This window comes from Thamnophis elegans, chromosome 2 (assembly GCF_009769535.1).
Source record: "Thamnophis elegans isolate rThaEle1 chromosome 2, rThaEle1.pri, whole genome shotgun sequence".
Classification (NCBI taxonomy): Eukaryota; Metazoa; Chordata; class Lepidosauria; order Squamata; family Colubridae; genus Thamnophis; species Thamnophis elegans.
In genome coordinates, this window is record NC_045542.1 from 58,981,922 (window position 1) to 59,009,915 (window position 27,994).

General features: G+C 38.5%; 1 protein-coding gene across 4 annotated transcripts; it reads right to left on the reverse strand.

Annotated features, from left to right (window-relative positions):
* LOC116503069 (myosin-1B-like) lies at nt 1–27,989 on the reverse strand. 4 transcript variants are annotated; one of them, XM_032209226.1, is made up of 38 exons: nt 27,786–27,989; nt 27,560–27,703; nt 24,650–24,806; nt 22,468–22,495; nt 21,653–21,749; nt 21,436–21,528; nt 21,233–21,296; nt 21,058–21,156; nt 20,852–20,955; nt 20,180–20,318; nt 19,575–19,693; nt 19,328–19,477; nt 18,098–18,268; nt 17,488–17,784; nt 16,122–16,181; nt 14,951–15,038; nt 14,741–14,858; nt 13,387–13,510; nt 13,040–13,176; nt 12,012–12,267; nt 11,219–11,461; nt 10,946–11,122; nt 10,711–10,856; nt 10,536–10,626; nt 10,058–10,447; nt 9,175–9,301; nt 8,673–8,791; nt 7,971–8,167; nt 7,469–7,652; nt 7,182–7,347; nt 6,461–6,585; nt 5,656–5,964; nt 5,136–5,339; nt 2,405–2,530; nt 2,151–2,321; nt 1,957–2,061; nt 1,637–1,732; nt 1–156 (listed from the first exon to the last, which is right to left on the reverse strand). In XM_032209226.1, exons 1-38 carry the CDS (start codon nt 27,987–27,989, stop codon nt 1–3), a joined length of 5,781 nt encoding a protein of 1,926 aa, XP_032065117.1. The 4 variants fall into 4 exon arrangements, with proteins under 4 accessions (XP_032065117.1, XP_032065116.1, XP_032065115.1 ...); XM_032209225.1 differs by having other exon boundaries at nt 16,122–16,183; nt 17,493–17,784; nt 21,632–21,749; XM_032209224.1 differs by having other exon boundaries at nt 21,632–21,749.
* Nucleotides 27,990–27,994: the final 5 nt, after the last annotated feature.

The window sequence follows — 27,994 nt, forward strand, 5'->3', positions numbered from 1 at the left end:
TTATTCTTCGCTTACAACCACCTTCTTATGCACCTCTCGGCTCTTCACCCTGAGTTTGTTCACCTGGGACTCAGCAATGTCAGCCCGTTCCTCAGCTTCTTCCAGCTCATGCTGAATCTTGCGGAATTTGGAAAGGTTCACATTGGATTGTTCCTCCTAAAAATATGATTGAAATTAATTATTATTATTTTCCATTTATTGAAAACACTGGCAAAAATTTAAATAGTATGTTTTTTTTTAAAAAAGAGAAAGGAAATGTAAAGGATTATATTTGTGTCACATCCATTTTTTTTTTTTCCAAATCCAGAAGTGAATCTTTTTCTTCTGTTTCTGGCAAAATAGCAGCAGGAAATTGTTTCCTTGCACCCCATTTTTTCCTCACTGTACATGCTTCAGGATGAAAAGTTCATAAAGCTACCAATCCAAAAATGCAAGTAGATGTTTTAATTTTTCCTCAATAATAGACTATTTTAAAGGTAAAGGAAAAATTAAGTGTTGGAAAACAAAGGAGGATTTAAAAAGATGGAAAATATTTTCCTGCTTAGCTTTATTTTTAGAATATGTTTTTATATGAAGTTAAATAAAAGTTTAAAAAATGGTTCTTCGGAATTTAATAATCTTTGCCTAATTATAGTGTTACATGGATTTTATTAGCATTAAAGATATACTGGAATTACAAATTGAATTCTTACTGCCTATCAGGAAGTAGCTACTGTAAATACTGGTAAATGCAAGAATTAGAAGACATCCCATCTCCCTTTCAACCTTATAAGTCTATGATTACTTATTTTTCATTTTTTTAAATTACCATGCATGCATCGAGAGCCCTTTATCACATGCACACCATTAAGGAGAAGATTAAGGAGAAGATGCCAAGCTAGGCATTCCCTATAACAGGAGATTACTCCCAATGCCATAATTTATACATATTTTGGTTTAATGGAGCAATTTGTAATTATTTACTTAGGAGTCAATGTTGGGAAGAAAGGTAATTGTGTCAGTTTAATAACTGCTGTCCTAGTAGTGAGGAGATGGCAGTATAAACTACCAAATTGCTACCTCAACTGTCAGGAGGCAGGGTCAAGACAAATGACCCAAATGGATCCTGAGGGACATTTCAGATCATCAGTCTTTCCCTTAGAGCTCAGCTGTATACTCCAAGAACCATGGTAGAAATATAGTTCACCCTGAGTGGAATTAATATCCTTAGCATTTAGTGACAAGCATGCATGCTCATATAAAATTAGTACTTAAAATACAATATAAATAGTGTGTGTGTGTTTGTGTGTGTGTGTGTAACATTTTAAATAATTTATATGAATTGATAATTTCATATAAAAATTAGCTATTTAATAACTTCGCAATCACAAAAGCTATGGTATTAGTGCAAGCACCAGGCCTCCCAGGCCTCTGACATCCCCTGAAGGCCTCTCACACAATCCTTCTTGCATCAGTCTTGCATCAGAGCCTCCCACATCCCCTTCTTGCATCAGTCATAATTAGCACTGTGCTTTATGCCCCTCAATTCATTGTGCTATATGCAGGTTAATTTGGTTTCTAATAACCTTTACTCTTTCTCTAGTATTCTCTTCCACAATTCTAGTTCAAGCAACCCCAACTTCAGAAAAATACTTACAGCTTCCTCAGATTGCCTCTTATATGATTTCACCTTCATTTGCAATTTGTCCACCAAATCTTGGAGTCTCAGAACATTCTTCCTGTCTTCCTCAGACTGAACAAAGTAGAAAAAGACATAAAATTATGAGAAAAAATGGATGGATGGAAGGATGGATGGATGGATAGATAGATAGATGATAGATCATACATATTTATAGAGATAGAGACACAGAGAAAGAAGAAAGAGAGATAGAGATATATGGAGATAATATAGAATATAGATAGATAAATATGAATACTGATGATCCTTCAAAGGTATCAAAAACCCTCTTTCCTCACCTGGTAAGTCAGCTCCTTCACTCGTCTCTCATATTTACGAACACCTTTGATGGCATCAGCGCTACGCTTCTGTTCATTCTCAACCTCAGCTTCCAATTCACGCACCTGAAATAAAAATAAACATTTAGCTCGTCCACCAGTAAGCTTTATTATATGGTTATAAATGCATGAAGATGCATACAAGGTATACATACTCTATGCTCCAGTTTTTGGAGCTGCTTCTTGCCACCCTTCAATGCCAGCTGTTCTGCCTCATCAAGACGGTGCTGCAGATCCTTCACACTCTGCTCTAGATTTTTCTTCATCCTCTCCAAATGGGCGCTGGTGTCTTGTTCCTTCTTCAGTTCTTCTGCCATCATAGCTGCCTATTTACAGAGAGATAACTACCATTCAGAAAAACTTTCAGACCAATTTAAAACAGTTTTAAAGGAAAAGTGTTTCAACTCACATCTGTGATGGCTTTCTTGGCCTTGTCTTCTGCATTGCGTGCCTCCTGAATAGATTCCTCCATTTCACTCTGGATTTGTGAAATTTCTGTTTCCAGCTTCTTCTTGGTATTGATCAAGCTGGTATTCTGTTTGGGACAAGAACAGTGTTTTTGTAAAGCAAGAAGACTGACTTTGTCATTTGGATTCCTATTCTTTTGTAAAAAATATTGCTGAATATATTAATAGTTGTACAAATTATGCTATTATAATTATGCTTTATTGTCCTCCTCAAGCTACAGAGGAACAAAAGGTGGCAGAACAGTGTCTCCACTGATTCTACTGTGGGTAGAACCAACTACACTCGGTCAGGCAGAGCTGAGACCTATTATATGAGTATTAAGAACTGGTGCCAAATTTGCTTAATTTCTTGTTTTATCTTCACTAATTATGTTGTAACGGCCTGGGTGGTGGGTGGGGCTCATTTGTTTACCAGGGCTGGTTTCCAGATGTCTGGTAGGCAGGAGGTATCGTCACGTTTATTCATGTTGTGGGGGTGTTTCTCTATTTCAATAGCTTCCATAATTATTTTCTTGTTGAAGTGTTCAGTTTTGGAGATTAATTTGGTTCCTTCAAAATTAATTTCATGTCCTGTAACTTTAAGGTGCTGGAAAAGGGAGGAAGTTTTTCTTTTTTTTCTTACTGCATTCTAGTGTTCTGTGATGCATGCATTTATTCTCCTGTTCGTTTGTCCTATGTATGTTGCAGGGCAGATTGTGCATGGTATTTCGTAGACTCCTTGGTTTCCTAGCTGGATTTTGTCTTTGGGGTTTCTTAGGATGTTGGCTATTTTTTGGTCAGTGCTGAAGGCTGTCTTGATATTGTGTTTGTGGAAAATTTTGCTGATTTTATCTGTGGTGCCTTTGATGTAAGGGAGGAGGGCGATGCCATTGTCCTGTTCTGTGTCTTGGTTTTTGAGGGGAGTCTCCCTTTGGATTAGGTTGGTAATTGTTTTTCTTTGGAATGCTTTGGAGATTAATACTTTTGTGAGAGTGTGCAATATATGTGTGTGTGTGTGTGTATACACACACACACACACACACACAGATATATATATATATATATATATATATATATATATATATATATATATATATATATATATATATATATACACTTAAAGTCACAACCCCTGGTATGCCCAAGTATGGGAGGAAGGTCACACTTCCACTCTCTGTCATTAGGCTCGTCACAAGAGACCATCCAGACAGAAACCCAATATTTTTTACTGTTGCCTTTTTGTTACATTTGTTATATTTATGCTGATAAATAAATAAAGGGAGACTAGTATAGATCTATTTCAAGCTATTTAGCTCTCATCAGCTAGCCATACCCAAGTTTGGGAATCGAACCTGTGCTCCATTGCCTCCCAGGCAGGGAGTTAACCATTTGAGCTACAGAGAACGACTCCTTATCAGCGAGCCAGGGTGGGAGGTATATACTTAAAGTCACAACCCCTGGTATGCCCAAGTATGGGAGGAAGGTCACACTTCCACTTTCTGTCATTAGGCTCGTCACAAGAGACCATCCAGACAGAAACCCAATATTTTTTACTGTTGCCTTTTTGTTACATTTGTTATATTTATGCTGATAAATAAATAAAGCTTGAAATAGATCTATACTAGTCTCCCTTTATTTATTTATCAGCATAAATATAACATATATATATATATATATATATATATATATATATATATATATATATATATATATATATATATATATATACATACACACACACACACACACACACACATACATACATACACATATACACACCCTGTGTGGTGTATGTGTATATATATACATACACATGGATCCGCAGCTGACTTTAGAACATCATTTGTCGGCTGTGACCAGGGGGACTTTTGCCCAGGTTCGCCTGGTGCACCAATTGCGGCCCTACCTGGACCGGAAGGCCCTTCGGATAGTCACTCATGCCCTCGTCACCTCAAGACTGGACTACTGTAACACGCTCTACATGGGGCTGCCTTGAAGAGTGTTCGAAGACTTCAGCTTGTCCAGAACGCAGCCGCGCGAGCGATTGTGGGTGCACCTCGGTACCTATCAGATCCCACAGATTAGGCCTCCTCCAAATTCCATCTGCCGGCCAATGTCGTCTGGCGACTCCTCGGGGGAGGGCCTTCTCTGTGGCTGCTCCGCCCCTCTAGAACGATCTCCCTGTGGACATCCGGACCCTTACTACCCTCCCGGCCTTCCGCAAAGCAGTTAAGACCTGGCTGTTCCGGCAGGCCTGGGGCTGTTGAACTATCCAGCCCCACTCGAGGTTATGGCTGTTGTAGTATTTTAAACTGTTGTTTTTTATTTTATTTTTTGTATCCCCTCCCTTTTTATTGTTAGCCGTCCTGAGTCCCTCGGGAATAGGGCGGCGTACAAACTCAATAAATTGAATTGAATTGAATTGAATATATATATACACACACATATACACATACATATACACATATACACACACACATATATACTAACATACATACGTATTGTATTTGTGCTGATAATTATATACATACATACATACATACATACATACATACATACATACATACACTCACAGACACACACACACTTACCAGTATATATAAAAAATTGCAACCTCTACAAGTTCATATTTATATTTTTCACAATTGCCTTCTTACATTAATGCAGTCATCAATGTTATGATTTCTGACTTACCTGGGTATGGAGGAGCTGCACACGTTCACTGGCATCGAGAAGTTCCTGTTCAGCCACTTTTCTGGCCCTCTCTGTCTGTTCAAGAGCTGCCCGGAGCTCCTCAATTTCAGCCTGCATTAGGTTTGCTCTGCGCTCAATCATGGCCACTTGTTCCTTCAAATCTTCCTGGCTTCTCAAAGCATCATCCAGATGTATTTGGGTATCCTAAAACAGGATATGGCAACATTTGTCTTGGGAAATGATTGTAATACAAGGGAAAAATGCATCTCTTTCTTGAATATCATGTTGGAGGTACTTGATGGAATAAGAGACAATCTCATCTCCACCTCCACCATGCATCCTGCATCCCATTCCTCCCCATCTTTAAATTACAATTTGTATTTTTATACTTGCTGGAAATATTTACTTTTGCAGTTTTATTGTTTTTGATGTTGTAAGTCACCCAGTGTTGCCTGGTGGTAAGCTGGGCAGCAAACAAATTTAATAAATAAATAAATAGAACATAGAAGTAAATATGTACCTTGAGTTGTCCTTGTGTGTTCCTGAGGTTCTTTTGTGCTTCAGCAGCTTGACGGTTGGCATGGCTCAGTTGGATCTCCATCTCATTCAGATCTCCCTCCATCTTCTTCTTAATCCTCAGAGCATCATTCCTGCTCCTAATCTCAGCATCCAATGTGCTCTGCATGGATTCTACCACCCTCAAGTGATTCCTCTTCAGCTGATCAATTTCTTCATCTTTCTCTGCAATTCTTCTGTCAATGTCAGCTTTCACCTGGTTGAGCTCAAGTTGGATGCGCAGGAGTTTGCCCTCTTCATGTTCCAGAGAGGCCTTAAAGCATAAAAGATAAATTTATATAGCCTCCAATAGGAGCTTCCAAAAGTACAAGTTCCCTGGAGAAAAATGGATTCAGACGGTTGTTTTTCCGTGCCCCCGAAGAGGATCAAATTCATCCAATTAATCTATTTTCAGATTTTTTTTGAAAAAAATGAAATATAAAAATGAAATTTTTAATCTTAGAAAAACATTAATTAGCATATGAATGCATGCTATGAAATACTGTAATAATAGACCGATTACTGTCTGCTTGTCATGGTGTCTTCAGATTGGGAGTCAGTATGATACCACATAGAATTTTCTGGCGGCCAAGAACTGCAAAGGCCTTTCATGATCTGATTTAGACTTCCTGCTGGTCAACAAACTATTAGGGAAAATGGGATTGTGTGTTGATCTGGTAAGTGCCCACCTTTTTTCTTACAGTCTTTTAAGTAGCCTGTTTAATTATATAAAACATTACTTGCTTTTCTACTAATAATGACATGATTACCTCAGCCTCTTCTAAAGAAGCCTGGAGTTCACCCTTCTCCTGTTCAATCTGCTTCTTCACTTTCTCTAGTTCATGGATGGCCTTTCCTCCCTCAGCAATCTGTTCCGTTAGGTCAGATATTTCCTCTGTTGATTTTACACAAGATAAAAAACAAATAAATAAGAAAATATGGGCAGCATTGGCAATTTTCATCATTCATCCTTGCTCTTCAATATGTGATTAATATTTGAAATGTTCTGAATTGTTAGATCATTGGCATTAAGCAAAATTGATATTTGCTTTCTTATAAGAACTAATTATCAAAGAGTTTTATAAGTTAAACAAGACAAAAAAAAATACTTTGCATTTTGCCACATCAACCAGGAACATACAGTACATAAGAATAGTACATGTGCATGTTATTCCAGGCTTGAGTTAAAGGACAGTGTGAAGATGTTTCAACCATATAGGATATGTGTATTTCAATACTGTGAAACAGCAGCTAGTTGCTTTTGCTACTATCTTTTTTTTACTACTTTAGAGAAGAAAAACCCTTGAAGGGATTTTCTGCATTGGGTGCTAAAATAATGTGACCATCCGTGGTTATCCCAAGTGAGGTATATTAATTGCCTCAAACAACAAAAGAACTCAAAGGCAGTTCTGCATCATCTGATTTCTTTTCTTAGCTCTCCCAGTAAATAGATTCACAGTTCTATCCATGACTAGAAGAAAAACAGCTTACGCTGGAGGTTCTTGTTCTCGCGCCTCAGAGTTTCCAAGTGATCCAAGGATTCCTCATATGCGTTCTTCATCTTGAAGAGCTCTGTGCTCAGAGACCGAGACTCCTTCTGGGAAGCTTCCAGTTCAGATTGAGCTTCCTCATATTTCTGTTTCCAGTCTGCCAGAATCTGTAAAGGGTCAATGAGTCATCAGTGTCATACAAATGTGATTAAAAAATAAAATAATAAATTTAATTGGCCCAACGTCTCGGTACAAACTGTTCCTTTTTAATCATCAGGAGCAAAATACCTTATCAAAGTTCTTCTGCTTCTTATCAAGAGCTGCACAAGCTGCATTGGACCTTTCCACGTCAATCATCAGGTCCTCCACTTCATTCAGCAACCTCTGCTTGGTCTTCTCCAAGGAAGCACATTTGGAATTCACAGCTTCTACATGTTCCTCAGCTTCCTGCAGACGCTGAGCAAGCTTTTTCCTGTTGGAATATAATTACAGACCATATTTAGGAAGGCCTGGGAACATAATATCTCAACACATTTGTATAAGAGCCTTCTTTCATGTTATCATGTGCAATAATGCCATTTTGTGCCCATCACTCTGACAGCAGCCCAAACCTTGTATCTCAGTGACCTCAGCACTTACATGTAGATAATCAAATGTGTATATATATATATATACAAATTCCCATCACATATTCAAGGTGTATTTTGATGTTTTAATGTTTATGTTAATGATGTCACCATTTCTGTTTCACATACACATTTGTGCCACACACAAACACATTTTCACTTACTTGGCTTCTTCTAACTCTTCTGTGCGCTGGATAGCATCTGTTTCATATTTGGTCCTCCATTGAGCAACTTCACTATTGGCTTTAGACAATGACCGTTGAAGCTCAGCCTTGGCTTCCTGTTCCTCTTCAAACTGTTCCCGGAGCAAGTCACAATCATGGCGAGCTGACTGCAAACCATGCGCCAGGGCATTTTTGGCCTGAAACAAAAATAATAATAATTAGTAAGAGCGATTTTCAGAATTTTGTTTTTATCTTTCTATGTTTTACCTTTACCTTAATATGTTTGTTATGTTTGATATTTTTTATCTAGCTATTTATGTCTGAAATCTCTTTACATTGTGTACTTTGCTTTATTGACAACATTGCTGAAGAGGAGGTGTTTAAAATGTAAAGCAAATATATTAAACTCTCCTAGGTCATAGTCTGAACTTAACTAATACCCAACTTACACAGCAGTTTTTTCTTCATTAATTCTTTTTTATCTATCTATCTATCTATCTATCTATCTATCTATCTATCTATCTATCTATCTATCATCATAATCTATTTGGCTACTGAGCTTAAATTCATGATGCTGGATCTCTAACTACAGTTTAAAATATAAAAACATAACTATAGAAATAATGCACACATTATTCACAGCAATATTGCAGTACCAAAGATGGAGTTAAGATCTATGCAATGCATAGACAAATTTCATACCTTCACTTCCTCCTCAAGCTGCCTCTTCAGTTCCTCAACTTGCTGTGTGAAGGCTTGTTTGCCTCTTGTGAGTTGAGAAATTAATGCATCTTTTTCCTCTACTTGGCGGGACAGTTCACCTAATAAAAGACATTTGATTATCGTTACTTTTATAATGGTCACAAAGAGCAAGAATAACTAATATGTCTTCTTGAAATTAGTAGGATTTATTTTCAACTTCAAACAAGCGTAGAAACGAGAGGGGAACTAGTCTGGTGTGGTGATTAAAAACACTAGGCTAGAAATTGGACTACTGTGAGTTCTAGTCCTCCCTTAGACATGGACCCAGCTGGGTGATTCTTGGCCATACTCTCACTCCTAGAAAGAGGTGAGTGTAAAGAAAATTGCACAAATTTCTCTAGAAAGAAGGAAGAAAGAAAGGAAGGATTCAATTATTATAAATGAACTAATGTTTATAATGGCAAAATAATACAGAATAACACAATTTGTTCCTTTGAGTTACCTGTTTCTGTCTGCAAACGTGCTCTTTGAGCATTGAGGTCATTAATTGTGCGCACATGTTCTTCCTCCTTTGTTTTAACCTCACTGAGCTGGTCTTCTAATGTACGGCTTATCTTCTCAAGATTTGCCTAAATGTAAAATATCGGGGGTGGGGAGTGATCTTTCATATATTGAACACACAGCAGAGACTTTTAATGTTTCTTTAAAGATAAAATGTTTATCTGTATAAAATAGGCAGCCCCCAATGTCTTTTGTCTTCTTCGGATGCTAGCAGTAATACACTTTAATTAAAAAGGAAATTTCACACAGCAGAGAATGGAGAAAATTTACATATTTATATTACAAATCACAAATAGTTCTTTCTGTTTTAGAATATCTCTAGATAATTTTTTGCCCTTTGGAGTTTTAGCAGGAGCAATTCTGATACTATACAAAGGATATAGTACCAGAATTTGCTTCAGAAGGACAGTTAATTACAAAGTAGTTTTTAAAACCCAAGTGCCAAGCTCTTATAACCAATAGATAGCAAGAGTTGTCTTCAGAGTGTAAAGCTGAGGTGGCATGCTCCCATGAGCAGAAATCATGTCTGTCTTGTACAGTTTGTAAATTTTATTCAACATATTGTTTTTTGTAACACACATTTTCTACATATAACTCATACCTAAAAGGTTTGTGGGTATCTTTTAAAATTGTTTTAGAATCTGGAAATTCAACATAAATATTAATTGCTCACTTATGGCACCATACTTTTATACATTCAAATGCTTACATATGCATAAGAATTACTGAAAACTGCTTTGTCCACATTTTTAAATAAACCAAATGATTTGAATTATATCCTGACTTTGCCTAACAGAAACATTGCCTATACTTCTATAGGATACCTTAGATTTAGAGACAGATTCCATATTGCTTGCAAGATCATCTATCTCCAACTTCAGTTCACTCTTCTCCTTCTCCAGCTTCTGCTTCACTCGCTGCAGGTTATCAATTTGTTCCCCAAGTTCAGCTGTACTATCTGCGTGCTTCTTGCGGAGGGCAGCAGCCGTGGCTTCATGCTGCAAGGTGGCCTCTTCAAGGTCCCGGCGCATTTTCTGAAATTCTGCCTCACGTTTCTTGTTCATCTCAATCTGAGCTACAGTTGCCCCACCAGCTTCCTCCAGACGCTCACTGATCTCCTCAAGTTCCCTGGAGAGATCACCCCGCTGTTTCTCTGCTTTGGCGCGAGATGCCCGTTCTGCCTCAATCTCCTCTTCCAATTCTTCAATACGAGCCTAGAGAAAGAGAGGCAACTATGAACCCTGAAACTAGCTTCCAGATAGCTTAATTCTCCATTCATGAATGGACCACTGCATGACAAACCTGCAGCTCCTTGATCTTCTTCTGAAGCTGGGAGCCCAGGGCCTGCTCATCTTCAATCCTGCTCTGCAGTTGGCTGATTTCAAAGTCTTTCCTTATCACAACAAAATATAATGATTAGCAAATAAAAAAACTCCATTTAGCACAAAAAACCCTGATAATAGACATTAATACTTACTTCTTCAGCTTTTCATCCAACTGCTGCTTATCATTTTCCAGATCCATTGTGGATTCCTGAGCTAGTTTCAAATCCCCTTCAAGCTTCCTCTTAGCTCTTTCAAGGTCCATGCGAAGTTTCTTTTCTTGCTCCAGAGACCCTTCAAGCTGAAGACAAAGAGATCAGGGAGATTGTGTCAACACAGCAGTATATCCACCTCAGACCAATTCTTCTCTGGAGATGGTAGCATACTTACATCATCTACTTGCTGTTCCAGCTTAGTCTTTGCTTTGGTCAGAGTGTTCACTTTGTCCTCCTCTGCCTGCAGATCATCCAAGGTCTGTTGATGGGCCTCTTGCAGGGCTTTCTTCTCCTTGGTCAGTTTGGCAATGGTCTCATCCAAGACCGCCATCTCTTCAGTAAGGTTTTTCACCTTTAAGCGTTGAACAAACAGGGTTAAAATGCTCTATGTATTCTGAAATGGCAATAGTGGGTAGCAATTTAATTCTGATATATTTTTGAGTAGTACCTTGTTTTCTGTAGCATGCTTCTCCTTTTCAACCTTGGCCAGTGTCAGCTCAAGATCATCAATGTCTTTCTTCAGTTCTGAGCATTCGTCCTCCAGTTTCCTCTTCTTGGCTGTCAATTCAGCATTCATTTCTTCTTCATCTTCAGCTCGCTCAGTCAGCTCCTTAATTTTAGCTTCCAGTTGGATTTTGGTTTTGATTAGCTGGTCACATCTCTCCTCGGCATCCGCCAAGCCATCAGATTCCTATCAAAGAAAAGTATAGATCATTTAAAAAACAGTTTTCTAATTAAAATATTCACATATATAAAATTCCTATTCTAATGGAAAAAGTAACTTATTACTAAGAAATATGCAGAGGGATCAACTCTCTTTATATTAACTGCAATAGTAATCAAAGGGAAATTGTTCTTGTATATTGAGCAAGTCAATATGGTGCAGAAAATATGTTTACTATTTATTTATTTGTAATGCTACCCAACTGTAACTGTCTCTTTAATAAATATTGGTCGTTAGTTAAATATGAAAATAAGAATAGTTTACCTATTACAATACAATTCTTACATATATTTATGTGTTAGGTCATTGACTTCTTAATTATAACACTGTTTAACAATATTACAGACATAGAATAAGTAAATATGATTTTGAGAGTATGTAGCAATATAAGAAAATATCTTAATAACCCTAACCAAAAACTGCCGTGAAGTTTCATCTGCCAGCTTCAAATTACTGCTTGCTAAACAATACTAGAACATTTAATCAAACAACAATATTTAATATCTAACAGGCTTACAGCTTGGACTTGAAGTTGCAAGTCATTTTTCTCCTGCGTCAGGGACACCATTTTTTCTTCTAGTTCCTTCACTTTGGCTTCTGCCTTGGCAAGATTCTCCTTTGTTTTCTCAAATTCTTCCTTCATGTTGGCCATTTCCTTCTCTGACTCCGCACTCTTCAGCAGGGGCTTGATCTTGAAGTACAATTTCATCCAAGGCCAGTGCTTCACATTCATGAATGAACGAACATTGTACTGAATAGTGAAGATGGATTCTCTGGAAGGAAAGCAAAATAAAACTGATAAGTTAGAATTAATTTGGAATATACATATATAATACAAAATCAAGCTCTTGGCTTAATCCCCAATCTTATCAATTGCAAGATTTGGAAATATTTTAAAATCTGATAACTTTGGCCAATATGTTGTACCATATATCTAATTAATGCAAGATAAGGCATTAGTTGGATATATGGTACAACATATTGGGCAATTGTCATGTCATCAGATTTTAAATACTTCCACATTTATTTCTCTAGGAGTAAATACTTAAACACTTAAAAATGGGATAAGCACAAATAAATCATATTCAACAATTGGATATCTCTAAATTTGCACAAATAGCATTCTGCTTTCTTCACAAAAATGTTACCTTGCATTTATATAATTTTCACTAATGTAAGTTAAAGAATATATGTAAGAAATATAGATTAATGCTAGTATACAAAGCTTTTCAAATACATTTTTAAAAAATGTTTATACAGTTAAATGTGAAATAAATATATATTTAAATGCATAATTTCTGCCATGTTATGCAATGAACTGTCCTGAGGATCTGAGATTTTTAATGGCTACTTATATCATTCATACATGACTTCTCAAATCTACTATTGCTAAATGATGCTAAATGTTCTATACTATATATTATAGTCTGTTCTGCATGCTACAGTGGTTTTCCAAGCATCAATATGTCTGTTGGGTATCAAAGGCGATTCTTATATGTGTCTCTTTGTGTATGTCTCATTTTATTTGTAATAGCAAAACTGTACCTTCGTTCCATCATTTTCTTGAACTCAAACCTTGCTAAGTATCCACGACACATAGCTTGGGTACGTGTAATTAATTGTGCCAGCTTATCATCTCTCATCTCCTCTAGAAGACCCAGAAGCCCAGCTTTGAAGAACACCTGGGGTATGGAAGAGAAAGTATAATAAATATATAATTGCCTCCATAAACAATGTTGCATTCAAACCAGAGGTGGGTTGCTCCCGGTTCAGCCCGGATCGGGTGAACTGGTAGTAGCGGCAACAGGAGGCTCCGCACACACACACGAGCGAACCGGTAGTAAAAAAATGGCAGTCCACCATTGATTCAAACAGTCAAAAAGTCATCTTACCTTAGTGTGGCCAAATTTATACTGGGTATGGTCAACATCAATTGATCCAAGAAGTTTCTCAGAAGCCTTCTTGCTATCTATGAATTGTCCCTCTGGGATGGCACTTGCATTCAGAATTTTGTATCTATTAAAGAAAGCAGAAGCTAAAGTTGCCTAACATTGGAAGCCTTGATATTAAGAAGACATGTAGGGATGAAACTCATTTTGGTAAACATCCAAAGAAACATATATCAACATTTGGACTATCTCCCCTCTCTGCCCTATACACAAACCTAACACAAGCAAATCCATAATATCTATGGGAAGACCAAAACTTGTATACAACATTGAAGCATGTACAAAAGAACATGACTTTTGCATTTTGACACATTTTCATTAACTTGCCAATTTTGCACACATACACGCCCAGCCCCTCAGGTGACATTGTTAATAACCTAAGATCTCTGAATAATGGTATCTATTACTAGGAAAGTTTAGGTCATACTCAAAAGTTCTACTAAGCATTCTGCTTTCAGTTCTGATGACAGCAGAACTGTATACAGTTTCTTCCTGGGTTTTCAGTTTAGAGGACTTGAAGTGTGTCTTTAATGAAGGGGAAATAAGTGTGCACCTGTTTGCTGTTTAATAACAGTCTTTCCAATCAGCATGAGAACAAACTCTCAGACCTACCAGCTTTGGCTACTTCCTTAAAGCAAAGAGATTGGTCAATGTGGTTGAGTTTTCGAAAGGTTTATCAGTGTCAACTTGTCATCATGCTTCTAAATGCTTTTGTTAGTACAAAGTAGTTTATACTGTATCGATATGTTGAATTATTCAAGTCTGTAAAAGTAAACATCTGAAACTCCTGAACCAAATTTGTAATTCTTCTTATCCCCAATTCTATTCTATATAATGAAGAATTATGAATGGAAGTAATAAGATTTTGTTATTTTCTCCCCTAAATTCTTAATATAAATTATATGATTTTATTTAATTAATAAATAAAACAAACAAATAAATATAGTTGTATTCCTGACAACTATATGGACATAACCCTGAAGCTTTCCTGGCAACATTTGCTCAAATAGTTTGCCATTACCTTTTTAGAAATGAGAATTATTGGCCCAAACTCACCCAACTGGCTTCCATATCCAAGGTAGGGTCAGAAAACCTAAGTCTCTCTGCTTCCCACTAGACTATATGACACTATTTACATTCAATCATCCAAGTTTCCTGCCTAGGCAGGGGGTTGGACTAGAAGACCTCTGCTGTTGTATTGTATTATTGTAAATTACTAAAGTGTAAACTGCTGTAAGATGGAGACATTAAAAACAGTTAGAATCCAAATGAGTCAGTAGCTGGAAATCAATCTGACCTCTGTTTGAAATCAGCATAAACAATCCTGCTGGGGAAGCCTTTCCTGCAAATTCGGATACCTTCAAGTACACCATTACATCTCAGTTGATGCAATACAAGGTCATGTTCCATGGAACCTTAGAAAAACCACATGAAAAAAAAAGATGTTACAATATCTACCAAAGGTAGATTACATTTTTCATTTTAAAACCAAAGTTCTGTATCTTACCAGGAGTTTTAGTTTCATTGGGGATGAGGCAGCGCACAAAATGTGGATGAGTGCTCCTCAGATTGCTCATCAGCTTGTTTAAGTTTTCCTGTAGGATTTGAAAACAAAATTATTATTGTGTTTTTTTAAAAGTAAATTTATATACCCTGTTACCCCGAAAATAAGATCTCCCTGAATAATAGCCCCAATTGGGCTTTTGAGTGCATGCGCTAAAATAAGCCCTTCCCTGAAAATAATCCCTCCCAAAAATATTGCAACACACTAGCAGCCATGAGGTGACCACCTCCTGATCTCAAAAATAATAAGATCTGCCCAAAAATAAGGCCATGTGTTTATTTTTTTGGGGGGAGGAGTCTAAGAAAAATATGACCCTATCTTATTTTTGGGAAAACATGGTATTAAGAAAAAAACTAAAGAGTGAGCTCCACAATTTGCCATAGGTAGCCAGAAAAAAACAATATGGTGAACTTTCCCCACATTCTCACAAACAACCTTTTAACTTTTGCCCTATTCTGCATCAAATGACATTTATATTGATATCTTGGTTAACTTTTTAAGGATAGTGCATGTTCTTTACCTTTTGAGAGCATGTTACAGATATTTTAATTAAATGCTCTTGTGATTAAGAAATGTTTAACAACTCAGCGGTTTTAAAAAAAAAAAAAACAGCAGAATTGTGTACTGTATTCACCCTTTATAATCTTGACTGTGATGTATTCCCTTAAGGACCATTGGTAGACTTCTATTGTTCCATAATATTGTGAACTAATATTTGATTGTTCTTATCTTGCTTTTCCTCCTCTGAGGGGGCTAAATATGTCTATTGCTCTATCAGCCTATGGATATTGAAATATGCTTTATGTGAAGTTAATCTATGTAGCCAAGTCAACTGGCAATAGCTTTGCAGTTGGACTCTTGTCCTATGTTCAGTTTTGGTGGACTCTTCTCCTATCTTCTCCCTTGGAAAACCACTGCCAGTCAAGAATCAGGCAATGGCTCTCCCATCTTCAATTCTGCAACTGCCAAAATCTGTATTTTTGTTTGCGGCAGTAAAACATGTTTTCTATCACAGCCCCTCCCCACAGATATCTTCAGTTTATACAGAGAGGCACATCTTTCCTGCACGAGTGTCCTCGAAGAAATAAAGGATAAGATCATCGGATTTCCATACCCTGAAAAGGGCAGACACAGTCTGGAAGGAGGAACCCTTCTTCTTGGCTGCCTTCTTTCCCTCTGGGAAAAAAAGAAGAAAGAAAAGGTGTGGGAACCACAATTAGACAGTTATCTGAGATTTAATAATTTATCCTATAGCACAAGTAACTAACAATAGATATTAGGTGTATCACATTGTTGTGTTACAATTTGTTAAACATGATATATCAATCTTATATGTATGTGATTATAGTTATAAGAACTGCAGTTGGTGAGGCAAGAATTAAAGGAAGACAACACAGTTAGGTAAACTCTGATCAAATGGCAGCCTTAAAGATGGGAAATAGAACAACTAAACTTTCATTGATTTGGAAAAAAAATGGAGGGAAAGGCTTTGTATTTGAAATATTTCTGTGCTCTGTCATTGGCTTATCTTCTATGCAGCTGTGACTTCGTTTATAACTATAGTATGAGCTGCTTATGTATTCACACTACAACCAAATATGTGGGCCATATTTCTGAAGAAAGATTTATTGTAGGGATTGATGTCAAGTCTGTCACTAAACCATACTGTTTGAGTTCACCTTATGCTAATCCAGAACACTGCAGCAACACTGCAGCAACACTGCAGTTTGAACCAGATCATCTCATACATTTATTTGTATTTCTTTGGAAATTATACATTTGGGGTGTTTGTGAGAGAAAATTGAAAGAGCAAATGTAGTGTAGTGGTTAGGTCCTGGACTGAAGCGATTTCAGTAATGTTTTTGGTCAGTGTGGGTCACTTGGCTAATCTTGGTCTGTCATCCCAATCAATCTCATAAGGTTATCATGAGGATAAACCTCTCAGAGAAAAGGTGAAACATAAGTACTTTAGCTAATGTTAATGTTGGGGTTATTTATAGAACATGGGGAAAGGATGTGCCAAGGGTCTTTAGGAGAAGCTAAAAACTATAAAAACTATAAAATATTACATATATATGCAATGTTACTTATTAATCAATTATTAGGAAATATCTGGTTTAAACCATGTTAAGGCAAGCTGCACCTTTAGGGGTTGTTGGGCACATTTGAAATATTGATAATGTCACCATTTGCAAAATGGCTGTTAATGGTTTACCCATTCACAAAATGGTTGCCATTGGGGACATCATCATTTACAAAACAGCAATTTATTTTAAAGGTGTCTTTAGGACACTCTGGACATTGTGCAAGTTATGTGCTTTTTTTCATTTTTAGGTTTACAGATATGAGCTCCTATGCTGAGGATTCCCTAACCTGTATAAAAACAATATCATATGGGGATAGCACTGACATGGGCAGTTGTTTTGACTCTGAATGATGTTTATCGTTCATTATTTCAAGTGTTAAGAATTACCTTCTACTGGACGGTCGGCAAACAGTAAGGCCAAGGTCTTCATAGAAGACTTCTGATACAGACCCACCACGGTTTCATTCAGGGGGTCCTTGTTCTTGTCCAGCCAGCCGCTAATGTTGTAATCAACAGTGCCAGCATAGTGCACAAGGGAGAAATGAGCTTCAGCTTTGCCTTTGGCAGGCTTGGGTTTCTGGAAGTTGTTGCTCTTGCCAAGATGCTGGTCATAGAGCTTGTTCTTGAAAGAGCCGTCTGTTGCCTTGGGGAACATGCACTCTTCTTCCAGGATGGAGAAAATGCCCATGGGCTATAAAACAATGAGGGAAAGACAGTTGGCCACTACATGGACTATTATATACTTACTTCAAATAATTTCATCTTTTGTAATTTTGAATCAAAAACAATGGTTTTCTTGTGATAGTCTATGAAGAAATATGATTAACAGCGCAACAAGCATTCAAAAATTATATTGAGTTAGGGAAGCATTGTTATAAATATATCTGCATCATATATCTTTATAGCTATAATCAGGGATATAGCTCACATGCCAAGGCAGTTAACGGTCATTAGTTGAATTACTGCAAAATTCAATATAATAAATATAAAAATTTGATCAAAACCTTCTCAATGAGTTCAATGCAGGCAGCCAAGTCCATTCCAAAGTCAATGAACTCCCATTCAATTCCTTCTTTCTTGTACTCTTCTTGCTCCAGAACAAACATGTGATGGTTGAAAAACTGTTGCAGTTTCTCATTGGTGAAGTTGATGCAGAGCTGCTCCAAGCTGTTGTACTAGACGTAAGAAAAGAATAAGAATAACAAAGATATATAAGAAAAGAAGGCAGAGTTTTGGTAAAATGAATTAAGATGAATTTGTTTTAAAAACACACAATGTGTTGTCCATTCTTAATTTTGGCATCCAAATGTTTAATTGTAAAGTGTTTTTCATCAGTTTCTCTATGTAACATCAATATTATGCTGAGTTATTAAAAAATATTCTAAGGTTCTGCATTAAGCCCATAACTATTATTCTGAAGACTAATTATACATGCTATAAACCGTGACCTGACAAAAGGGCGAACGACAAATCCACGCCCGACTAAACCGCGTGTTCTAAAGTGCTCCAATGAATGAGCGCTGAATCGCGCCAACAACAGCGCGGCGACAACAGTGCGGAGACAGAAGGGCGCTTTACAACAGCGTGTCAACAGAAAGCCGATTTAACTTAAGGTAAGGGTTAGGTTTAGGGTTAGGGTTAGGTTTAGGGTTAGGGTTAGGGTTAGCGTTACATTTAGGGTTAGGGTTAGGGTTAGGGTTAGTTTTACAGCGTGCTTCTGTCGGCGTGCTTCTGTCGGCGCGCTGTTGTCGGCGCGATTCAGCGCTCATTCGTTGGAGCACTTTAGAACACGCAGTTTTGTCACCGCGGGTTTGTCGGGGGCGGTTTTGTCGTTTGCCCTTTTGTCAGTGAACTGCTATAAACAGAATGATACTATTTTTTGACTAAATAAAATTGCTATATGTTTATTTTCTCTTTTGCATATGAATGGAACTGCTAATTAAATTACTTTCTTTCTTGGTCATGAATTTGCTAACATGTTGCAGAGCTTCCCCAAACTGGCAAGCTGTTCAATTCTGAATATATGTGTGATCAATTATATGTGTGTATATATTGACACATTTTTAGAAGACTGCTGCAATGTTCTTTAAGTCAAAAATCGCAAATAAAAAAAATCTAAGTCTATGTTATGAGCTAACAAAAACATTTCAGAACAAAGATAGTAGAACAAAACTGAGATAGGAAGACTGGGTAACAAAAGCCATCTGCTTGGTCCCAAGGTTTCATTTCCTTACATCAAAGATCTCAAAGCCAGCAATGTCCAGCACACCGATGAAGTGTTGTCTGGATTGTCTGGTATCCAATTGTTGGTTGATACGGACGACCATCCACAAGAACATCTTCTCAAAGACAGCTTTAGCCAGAGCACCCACATTATTGTAGACCTAGAAGAACAAATTGGTGACATATGCAACAAGGAACATTCACATAAAGAGAGTCATTATTTTTTTTAGCTTTCCCTTTGATTTTAGAAAGACTTACCTGCTGGACAGTTTGGCCTTTGGTGACATATTCATTGCCGACCTTGACCCGGGGATAGCATAGAGCTTTCAGAAGATCTGCTGAGTTGAGATTCATGAGGTAGGCAGCCTTGTCAGCAACTGAGCACAGTCAAGAAAGGAAGATATGATCAGTATATATTAGCAAAACTATAATTTCCAACTCTTCTACAAGACCAAAACAGATTCTAATTTTGACAAATAGGCCATCCAGATTTTTTTTCTAAATTGGTTAGCATTTTGAATTATTCATTAGGTTAACAATTGAATTATTGTATTATTGGGGGGAACCCCCCTCTCCCCAACTTCAGTCAGCTTTGTATGGAGTGGGGATAATCACACTCCCAAAGTTTGCAAGAGGTATATCTAGCAAATGGCAAAATAGCAATTTAAAATACATTTTAATTTTTCTATGTATTTCCTTCTAAAGCTAAACTTTTAAAAAGCATCATGTCTTTGTCTAGTAAGGGAAATACTACTAATAAAATGCAATATCCTAGCAGTTCTGAAAACGATATGTTGTACTGCATCCTCCATATCATATTCTGGATCTTAGCATATCATGTTTGTCATTCCGTAGTCAAATACCTTCAGTGCCGTCTGGCTCAGCCTGCTCCTCTCGCTGCTTCTGCTTGAATTTCATATTCCCATAGTGCATGACAGCTCCAGTCAGCTTGTAAATGGCTGTCTTTTCCTCAGCAGTGAAGCCCAGGATGTCAATGGCACTCTGGCAATGAAATCTATAGTCAATACATTGCCTGATATGCTAGATGAAAGCACAATGCTCAAGCCTATTTGGAGTTGGAAAACTTAATATATTCTAGTAACGAGTGACCTGTGATTTTTATTTATTTTATTTTTTTGCTGGCCTTGAAATACTGCATCAAGATAGAAGATCCTTCTGGAAAAGGAGTTAGCAAATCCTTTGGGTTCCCATGATTTCTAACATCCCCACATGGCTTCATCAATGTTTCTGAGATGCACTAAACTATGATGACTCATTATAAAAAGAGAAAAATCTGAAAGGAAGAATATCAAAACCCCTTTTCGTAGTAGTGGCAGCAATAAGTTTGGTTTAAAAGAAAGATGGACTATTGCTATTCCCTGAAGCACTCTGACTGAAACACTAGAGGTTCTTTCTACTGGGACGTTTAAAAAAACTATTTTCACTCCTAACATAATTGGTCCAAAAATGGTATACCAAAAATGGATATGTAATCAAGTTAATATCTCATGTCCTCACTTTTGCAAATTACTTACATCAGTTGCCATCAACTCTTCTTGATCATCAATGCTGGCAACACTGATCTCACCCTGGCTGACAAAATGGAAGTCATATGGGTTGGTAGTAATCAGAAGCATCTCTGCATAAAAAGAAGCACAAGCATGATTTCATTTTCAAGCATCAGCACATTTTTTAATGTTTGATAATCGAAATAGTCCTCCAAATGGATGATTCTCCTTACCAATCAGTTCTGGCCTCTTGTTGGACATGATTTGATAAAAGATATGGTAGCTCCTTTCAGCCTTGAGCTGGAAGGTAACTCTGGACTTCTCCAGCAGATCTGGCAAAACAATAAAGTTGTATTAGTTAAGGAAGAAAGAAAGGATCAAATAAACACACAAAGAAATATCCCTTACATGTTTCAATGTCTGCAGAAGCCAGCTTGCCAGTGGTACCAAAATGGATTCTGATGAATTTGCCCTATAAAGAAGAGAAGGCATAATATTAAAAAAAAATTGGGAGACATAATTTTACTGTTTCAGAGATTAACTTGCAAACAGAGGCAGCATTCAGTTTTTCACACACGAAAGTCTTTGGTCCTATTTTGCACAGGACTTACAAAGCGTGAAGAGTTGTCATTCCTCACAGTCTTGGCATTTCCAAAAGCCTCCAGCAAGGGATTGGCACTGATGATTTGATCTTCAAGGGTGCCCTTCAGTGAAAAAGATCATGATTAATTTCATTTTGTTTCATCACGGAAAATTTCTATGTATTCACTTTTCATCTTTTACAAAAAAAAAAAAAAACCCACACACATGTATTTTGCCTGTTTGAACTGGCTCTTCCTTTTTCTTGTCAGAAGAAACTGCAATTGTTGCGAAGTACTGGATGACACGTTTTGTGTTCACAGTTTTTCCAGCACCAGATTCTCCGCTGTTGATTCAAAGAAGACTTAATTAATGTGTTAGAAATCATTTCATTGAAATTCCAACTCCAGGTCACTAAGAAGTAGGGATGGGGGATAGCCTCATCTGCCCTCAGGCCTGGAAAATCAGAAAGGCCTTCTAAGCCTGACTGAACTGTAGGAAATTGCAGATTTCATTCCACCTAATCTGCCTACCAACAAAATTTATATTAACTCTGGCTCCGCAAAACACAGTAAAAATTCAAAGTTTAGAACCACCTGCCATGGATATGAGTTATTTCTCCTCTGAAACTCTCTCTCATCTGACCCATGCTGCATTTCTTTGGTGTTGTTTTTCGAATCTAATTGTACCTTAAAGTGGGAAGGCCAATTCGAAGAATCTCAATTTCAAATCTTATTGGTGTGTGTGTGTGTGTGTGTAAGAGAGTTATATGACAGTATGCACAAACTTCTATTGTTTTACCTGCTACTGGCCTTCTAGCTAAAATAATTTTCCCATCCTTGTTCTACATACTTCTCTTCTATACATGTTTAACTACAATGATCTCCACTGCAGTTTAGGGAGGAATCCTAACAGGGGCTGCCAAATGTTGTTGAGGAATCATTATTGTTACGGCATTCAAACAGTGATACACAGTAGTCCTGCAGTTTCTTTTAGAACAGTGGGCTAATTGTCCTAATTTTATTTCAAAGAAATCAGTGGACCAGTTAAGAAGGCATACTTACGTGATCAAAATGGATTGATTCTCGCGATCTGAAAAGATTTTTTAAAAAGTTACTTGTGACTTTTTACAATTTTACAGTATGTTGCAAAAAAAACCCACCCCTACATCATTCTGAATATAAAGCAGAAGAAAATCCTCTAAATTTTTGAACTCTCTTATCCCAATACACCACACACACACACACACACACACACACGTGTATTTATGTGTATATGTATGTATATGTATGTGTATGTATGTATATATGTTTGTGTACACATATATGCTGTATCTATGTGTGTATCATAAATCCTAAATAAGTAGTTTTCATCTATTTGTCTTTCATCAGTGACAATTTTAATTTGCAGAACAATGTAATTGTTTTAAGACACCTTGACCACTAGAACTAATTCAGTATTTGACTGTCATCAAAAGGAAAAAAGATTCTAAGGAGGTATGTTTTTATTTATTTTTTCTATTTAAAAGATTTGGAAAGAAGCTGTGCAGAGGGGATCAGAACTCAACCTCTTTTACTACATCAACAGGATAACTGAGGCAGGAAAAGCCAACAGCAGAAACATCATCTTTGAAAAAAGGTCAGATCAGGCTGTGGCCATGGAGGAAACAAAAATCCCTCAGAACTTCCCTCAGTGAATCTGCATGGGCAAGCCATTGGGCAACAGCTGAACAACTTGCTGACTTCTCCTTTCCGTTTACAAAGCTCAGAGCAGAGCTATTCTTAAATCAGATTCTAATTACATCTGATCACTGTTCTTCAGGGGTATTATTTAAAAAACCCAGATGTATGAAGCATTGCCATTCATTATATGGCCTGCATGTATTGCTCCTTGTATAAAGATGTACAGATGCATCGTGTAACATTTTCATAGTCAATGTCCCAGGCTGTGTTTAGATGCCTTATCAAAATCATTCTGTTTCTTCGAATGTGGCAATATTATGTTTTATTGCCTATAGGTAGTGCTCAACTTATGGCCACTTGCTTAATAACTATTCAAAGTTACAATAGACTCCCCCCCCCCAAAGGTATTTAACAATCCAGTTCCAAACTTCCAACAGCTTCCACCCCCCACCCCCCCTCCTGTGGTCCCCTGATTGCATTTCAGAAGCTTGGCGACAGATCCTCATTCATGGCCTTTTGCAGCATCCCACATTCCTGTGATTACAGTTTACATCATTTTTATTGAAAAAAGCATTTATTTCCAATTTTCAGCAAAAATCCCCCATAGCAAACAGCGGATTTGCTTAACAGCCATGGTGTTCTCTTAATGATCAAGATGTTTGCTTAATGTCTCTGTATTTGCTTAACGACTGCTGAAAAAATGGTTGTAAAAGCAGGCCTGGTCACATATGATTCGATTTATGACCATCATGATTTAACAACCATAACAGGCATTATGGTTGATTTGATTGCTCTGCTTGTTTTTTGTTTGATTTTTGTCTGTAGTATTTATTTTGTCATCTATTTGTGGATTTTTTTTACCATTGATGATAATAAATATTTATTTTAGAAACTTTATATTGCCATTTACTCGCACATGGCAACTCAAGCATTATATAAAAATAAAAATAACAAAAGAAAATTAGAAAAAAATAATAAAATAATAGCCCCCACCCCCATCCCAGTGGCAATACATATCCATACACGCCATTTAATGGCCTCCATCCAACTCTGGGTTCCCTAGAACCATTGGCAGAACCAGGTCTTCAGCACCTTCTGGAAGAGTTTAGAGTGGAAGCCAATCTAATCTCTGGGGGAATGCTGTTCCAGAGAGAGGGAGCCACCACAGAGAAGGCTCTTCTTCTGTGTCCTGCCAGATGTATCTCCCTAGACGATACACAACCTTCCTTGCCATTCCACTCTAGTGGGTTACGTAGATGTGACTGGCAAGAGATGGTCCCTCAGATAACCTGTCCCAAGCCATGAAGGGCTTTAAATTCCCTTGAATTGCACCTGAAAGCAAATTGGCAACCAATGCAGTTCCTGAAGGAGAAGTGAAACGTGCACATCAAGAGCTGCACAAAACCATGCAGGCCACTGCATTTTGCACCAACTGAAGCTTCCAGATGCTCTTCAGGGGGAACATCTATTCTTAAGGGTCTGAAAGGAATTCCAAAAGCCATGTTCTTCCTGTTTTCCCTACCTTATTATTCCTCCCCCCCCCCCGAAACATTCATCTACTCACCAGTTAACATGAACTGATACGCATTGTCAGAGATGGAGAAGATGTGGGGAGGGGCCTCTTGACGCTTTTTGCCTCTGTAAGCTGACACCACTTCTGGGTTGTATACTGGCAACCACTTGTAGGGATTGACAGTGACACAGAAGAGACCTGAGTAGGTCTGAAAAAATACAAGGCAAATATCACCATCCATTTGCTTGTTATATTTGTTATTTTCCTTAAAGCCTAAGGAACTGAATCAGAGGTGGGTTGCTTCTGGTTCAGCTCAGATTGGGCAAACCAGTAGTAGCGGTGGCGGAAGGCTCCACCCATCTGCCCCGACACTTCCAGACACTTCTGCACATGTGCAAAAGCAGCATGTGAGTGCGCATGCACATGAGCAAACAGGTAGTAAAAACAAATAGCAACCCACCACTGAACTGAATCATACATAAAAAGGTATATGGAAGGGGAAAAGAGTTGAAAAGGAAAATAAAGAAAGAAATAATAATAAATGATAGATATTTACTGTGTAGCATGAAAGGAGCAGTATCATAATTTCTATACTTTCTAAAGGTTCGTTTTAAAAAATAGACACATAGTACATTCAGTTGTGCAGAAACTGCTACCCTGTTTCCCTAAAAATAAGACCTCCCTGGATAAAAAGCACAAACGGGCTTTTGAGCACATGTGCTAAAATAACCCTCCCCCCAAAATAAGTCCACCCCCAAAAGTTTTAGTTTAGTTTAGTTTTCACTTTATTTGTATGCCGCCCTTTTCCCTGGGGGGACTCAGGGCGGCTCACAGTTCAAAAAGGGGGGGGGGGAAGGACAAACAATTTACAACATAAAGGCACTACATCATTTAAGAACTCAACAGTCATACAATTTGAGTAGGGGTTAGAGTCTTTAACCCCAGGCCAGCCGGGACAGCCAGATTTTAAGGGCAGCGCGGAAGGTCTGGAGGGTGGTGAGGGTCCGGATCTCCACGGGGAGTTCGTTCCAGAGGGTCGGAGCAGCCACCGAGAAGGCTCTCCTCCGGGTAGTTGCCAGTCTACACTGGCTGGCTGATGGAATTCGGAGGAGGCCTAATCTATGCGATCTTATCGGTCTAGTGGAGGTAATTGGCAGTAGGCGGTCTCTCAAGTACCCAGATCCAATACCATGAAGGGCTTTGTAGGTGACAAGTAGCACCTTGAAGCGCACCCGGAGATCAACAGGCAGCCAGTGCAGCTCGCGGAGGATAGGTGTTACGTGGGTGAATCGAGGTGCACCCACGATCGCTCGCGCGGCCGCATTCTGGACCAGCTGAAGTCGCCGAATACTCTTCAAGGGCAGCCCCATGTAGAGCACATTGCAGTACTCCAGCCTAGAGGTCACAAGGGCACGAGTGACTGTTGTGAGGGCCTCCCGGTTCAGGTAGGGACGCAACTGGTGCACCAGGCGAACCTGGGCAAATGCCCCCCTGGTTACAGCTGACAAATGGTGTTCAAAAGTCAGCTGAGGGTCCAGGAGGACTCCCAAGTTGCGAACCCTATCTGAGGGGCGTACAATTTGACCCCCCAGTCTGAGAGATGGAACACTTGGCCAATTCGTGGGAGGGAAGCACAACAGCCACTCGGTCTTTTCTGGATTGAGCACAAGCTTGTTAACCCCCATCCAGTCTCTAACAGCCTCAAGACCCTGGCTCATCAAGTCCATCGCTTCATTGAGTTGGCACGGGGCGGACAGATACAACTGTGTATCATCCGCATACTGATGGTATTTTATCCCGTGCCGTCGGATGATCTCACCCAGCGGTTTCATGTAGATATTGAAAAGAAGGGGGGACAGGACCAAACCCTGTGGCACCCCATGCGTTAGGGGCCTAGGGGTCGATCTCTGCCCTCCGACTAACACCGACTGCGACCTGTCCGAGAGGTAAGAGGAGAACCACCGTAAAACAGTGCCTCCCACCCCCACCTCCCACAGTCGTCGCAGAAGGATACCATGGTCGATGGTATCGAAAGCCGCCGAGAGGTCAAGGAGCACCAGGATGGAGGCATGGCCTCCATCCCTGGCTCTCCAGAGATCATCAGTCAACGCGACCAAAGTGGTTTCTGTGCTGTAGCCAGGTCTGAAGCCGGACTGGATTGCAACACAGCACAGCAGAAGCCATGAGGTGACCACGCTCTCGCCGCCTCCAGCACCTCAAAAATAATAAGACCTTCCTGAAAATAAGGCCAAGCGCCTTATTTCAGGGAAACATGGTATATCAGCTTATAAGAAGTGCAGAGACCACGCACAGAGGCCTCCCATATTATTTATGTGCATAATATAGTCCACCTTTTGTCTATATGAATGCAGAAATATGTGATCACCAAACTGACTAATAGATTATTCTGACAATGCAAATTTATAGCCTGAGTCAGGGGTGGGTTTCGGCTTCTTCTACTGCCAGTTTGCTCAGCGATGTGCTTTGGGCACATGCGTACTTGATGCGTGCATGTGCAGTTGGTAAAAAATGCTTCTGTGCAAGCGCAGAAGCAAAAAACAAGATGGCAGCACAATAGAACCGGTTCGGCGGCATGGCCAGCCAAATTACTACCTACTCAGCCAAATCGGGCCAAACAGGTAGGAACCCACCTCTGGTCTGAGGGGTATTTCACCAGGCTTTTTGTTGACTGATGCAATCAAAATTGGACACTATTTTTTATGAATTTTGTTTGGATCAGTTTATCTTACTATATGATAGTTATTCTAAACATGTTCATTTCTAGACCCCATGTGAAAACATGAAGTAATCAGTTGACTCTATTATCATTAAAATCTCTATTGGATATTTGTTCAGATTTTTCATGAGCTTTACTGGTTTTAAGAGATTATACATGCATTATTTGAGTCCGCAGTATTGCACTAGCAGAAAGCAGCAAACAGAAACAATGGCTGCACTCACGTAGATCATCCAGGCTGCATAACGCTCTTTGAGGTTATATAGGACAGCAGGTTCATTGAGGTGGGTCATCATGGCCATGTCCTCAATTTTGTCAAATTTGGGAGGGTTCATAGGAAAGATTTGGTCATCCTTTACAGTTACATTCTAGGAAAGAAAAGATATTGATAAGTAGACCTGGTCTAATAAAGGCTAACTTTTGACAATATGTTTCTTGTTCTTTACTCACTTCTCCTTTTTCAGTCTTGACTACGACTTTCCCTGCATCTTTACTTTGTACAACGCCTTTCACATAGGCTTCCTTAGCATTCACCACATAAACCGAGGTCTTGGCATCAAAGGGCTTGTTCTGGGATTCAATTCTCTCCTTTTCTGACTTCCGGAGATAAGCGGCAGCTTCCCCGAAAATTGCCATTTCAGCGTCTGACGACATGGCTG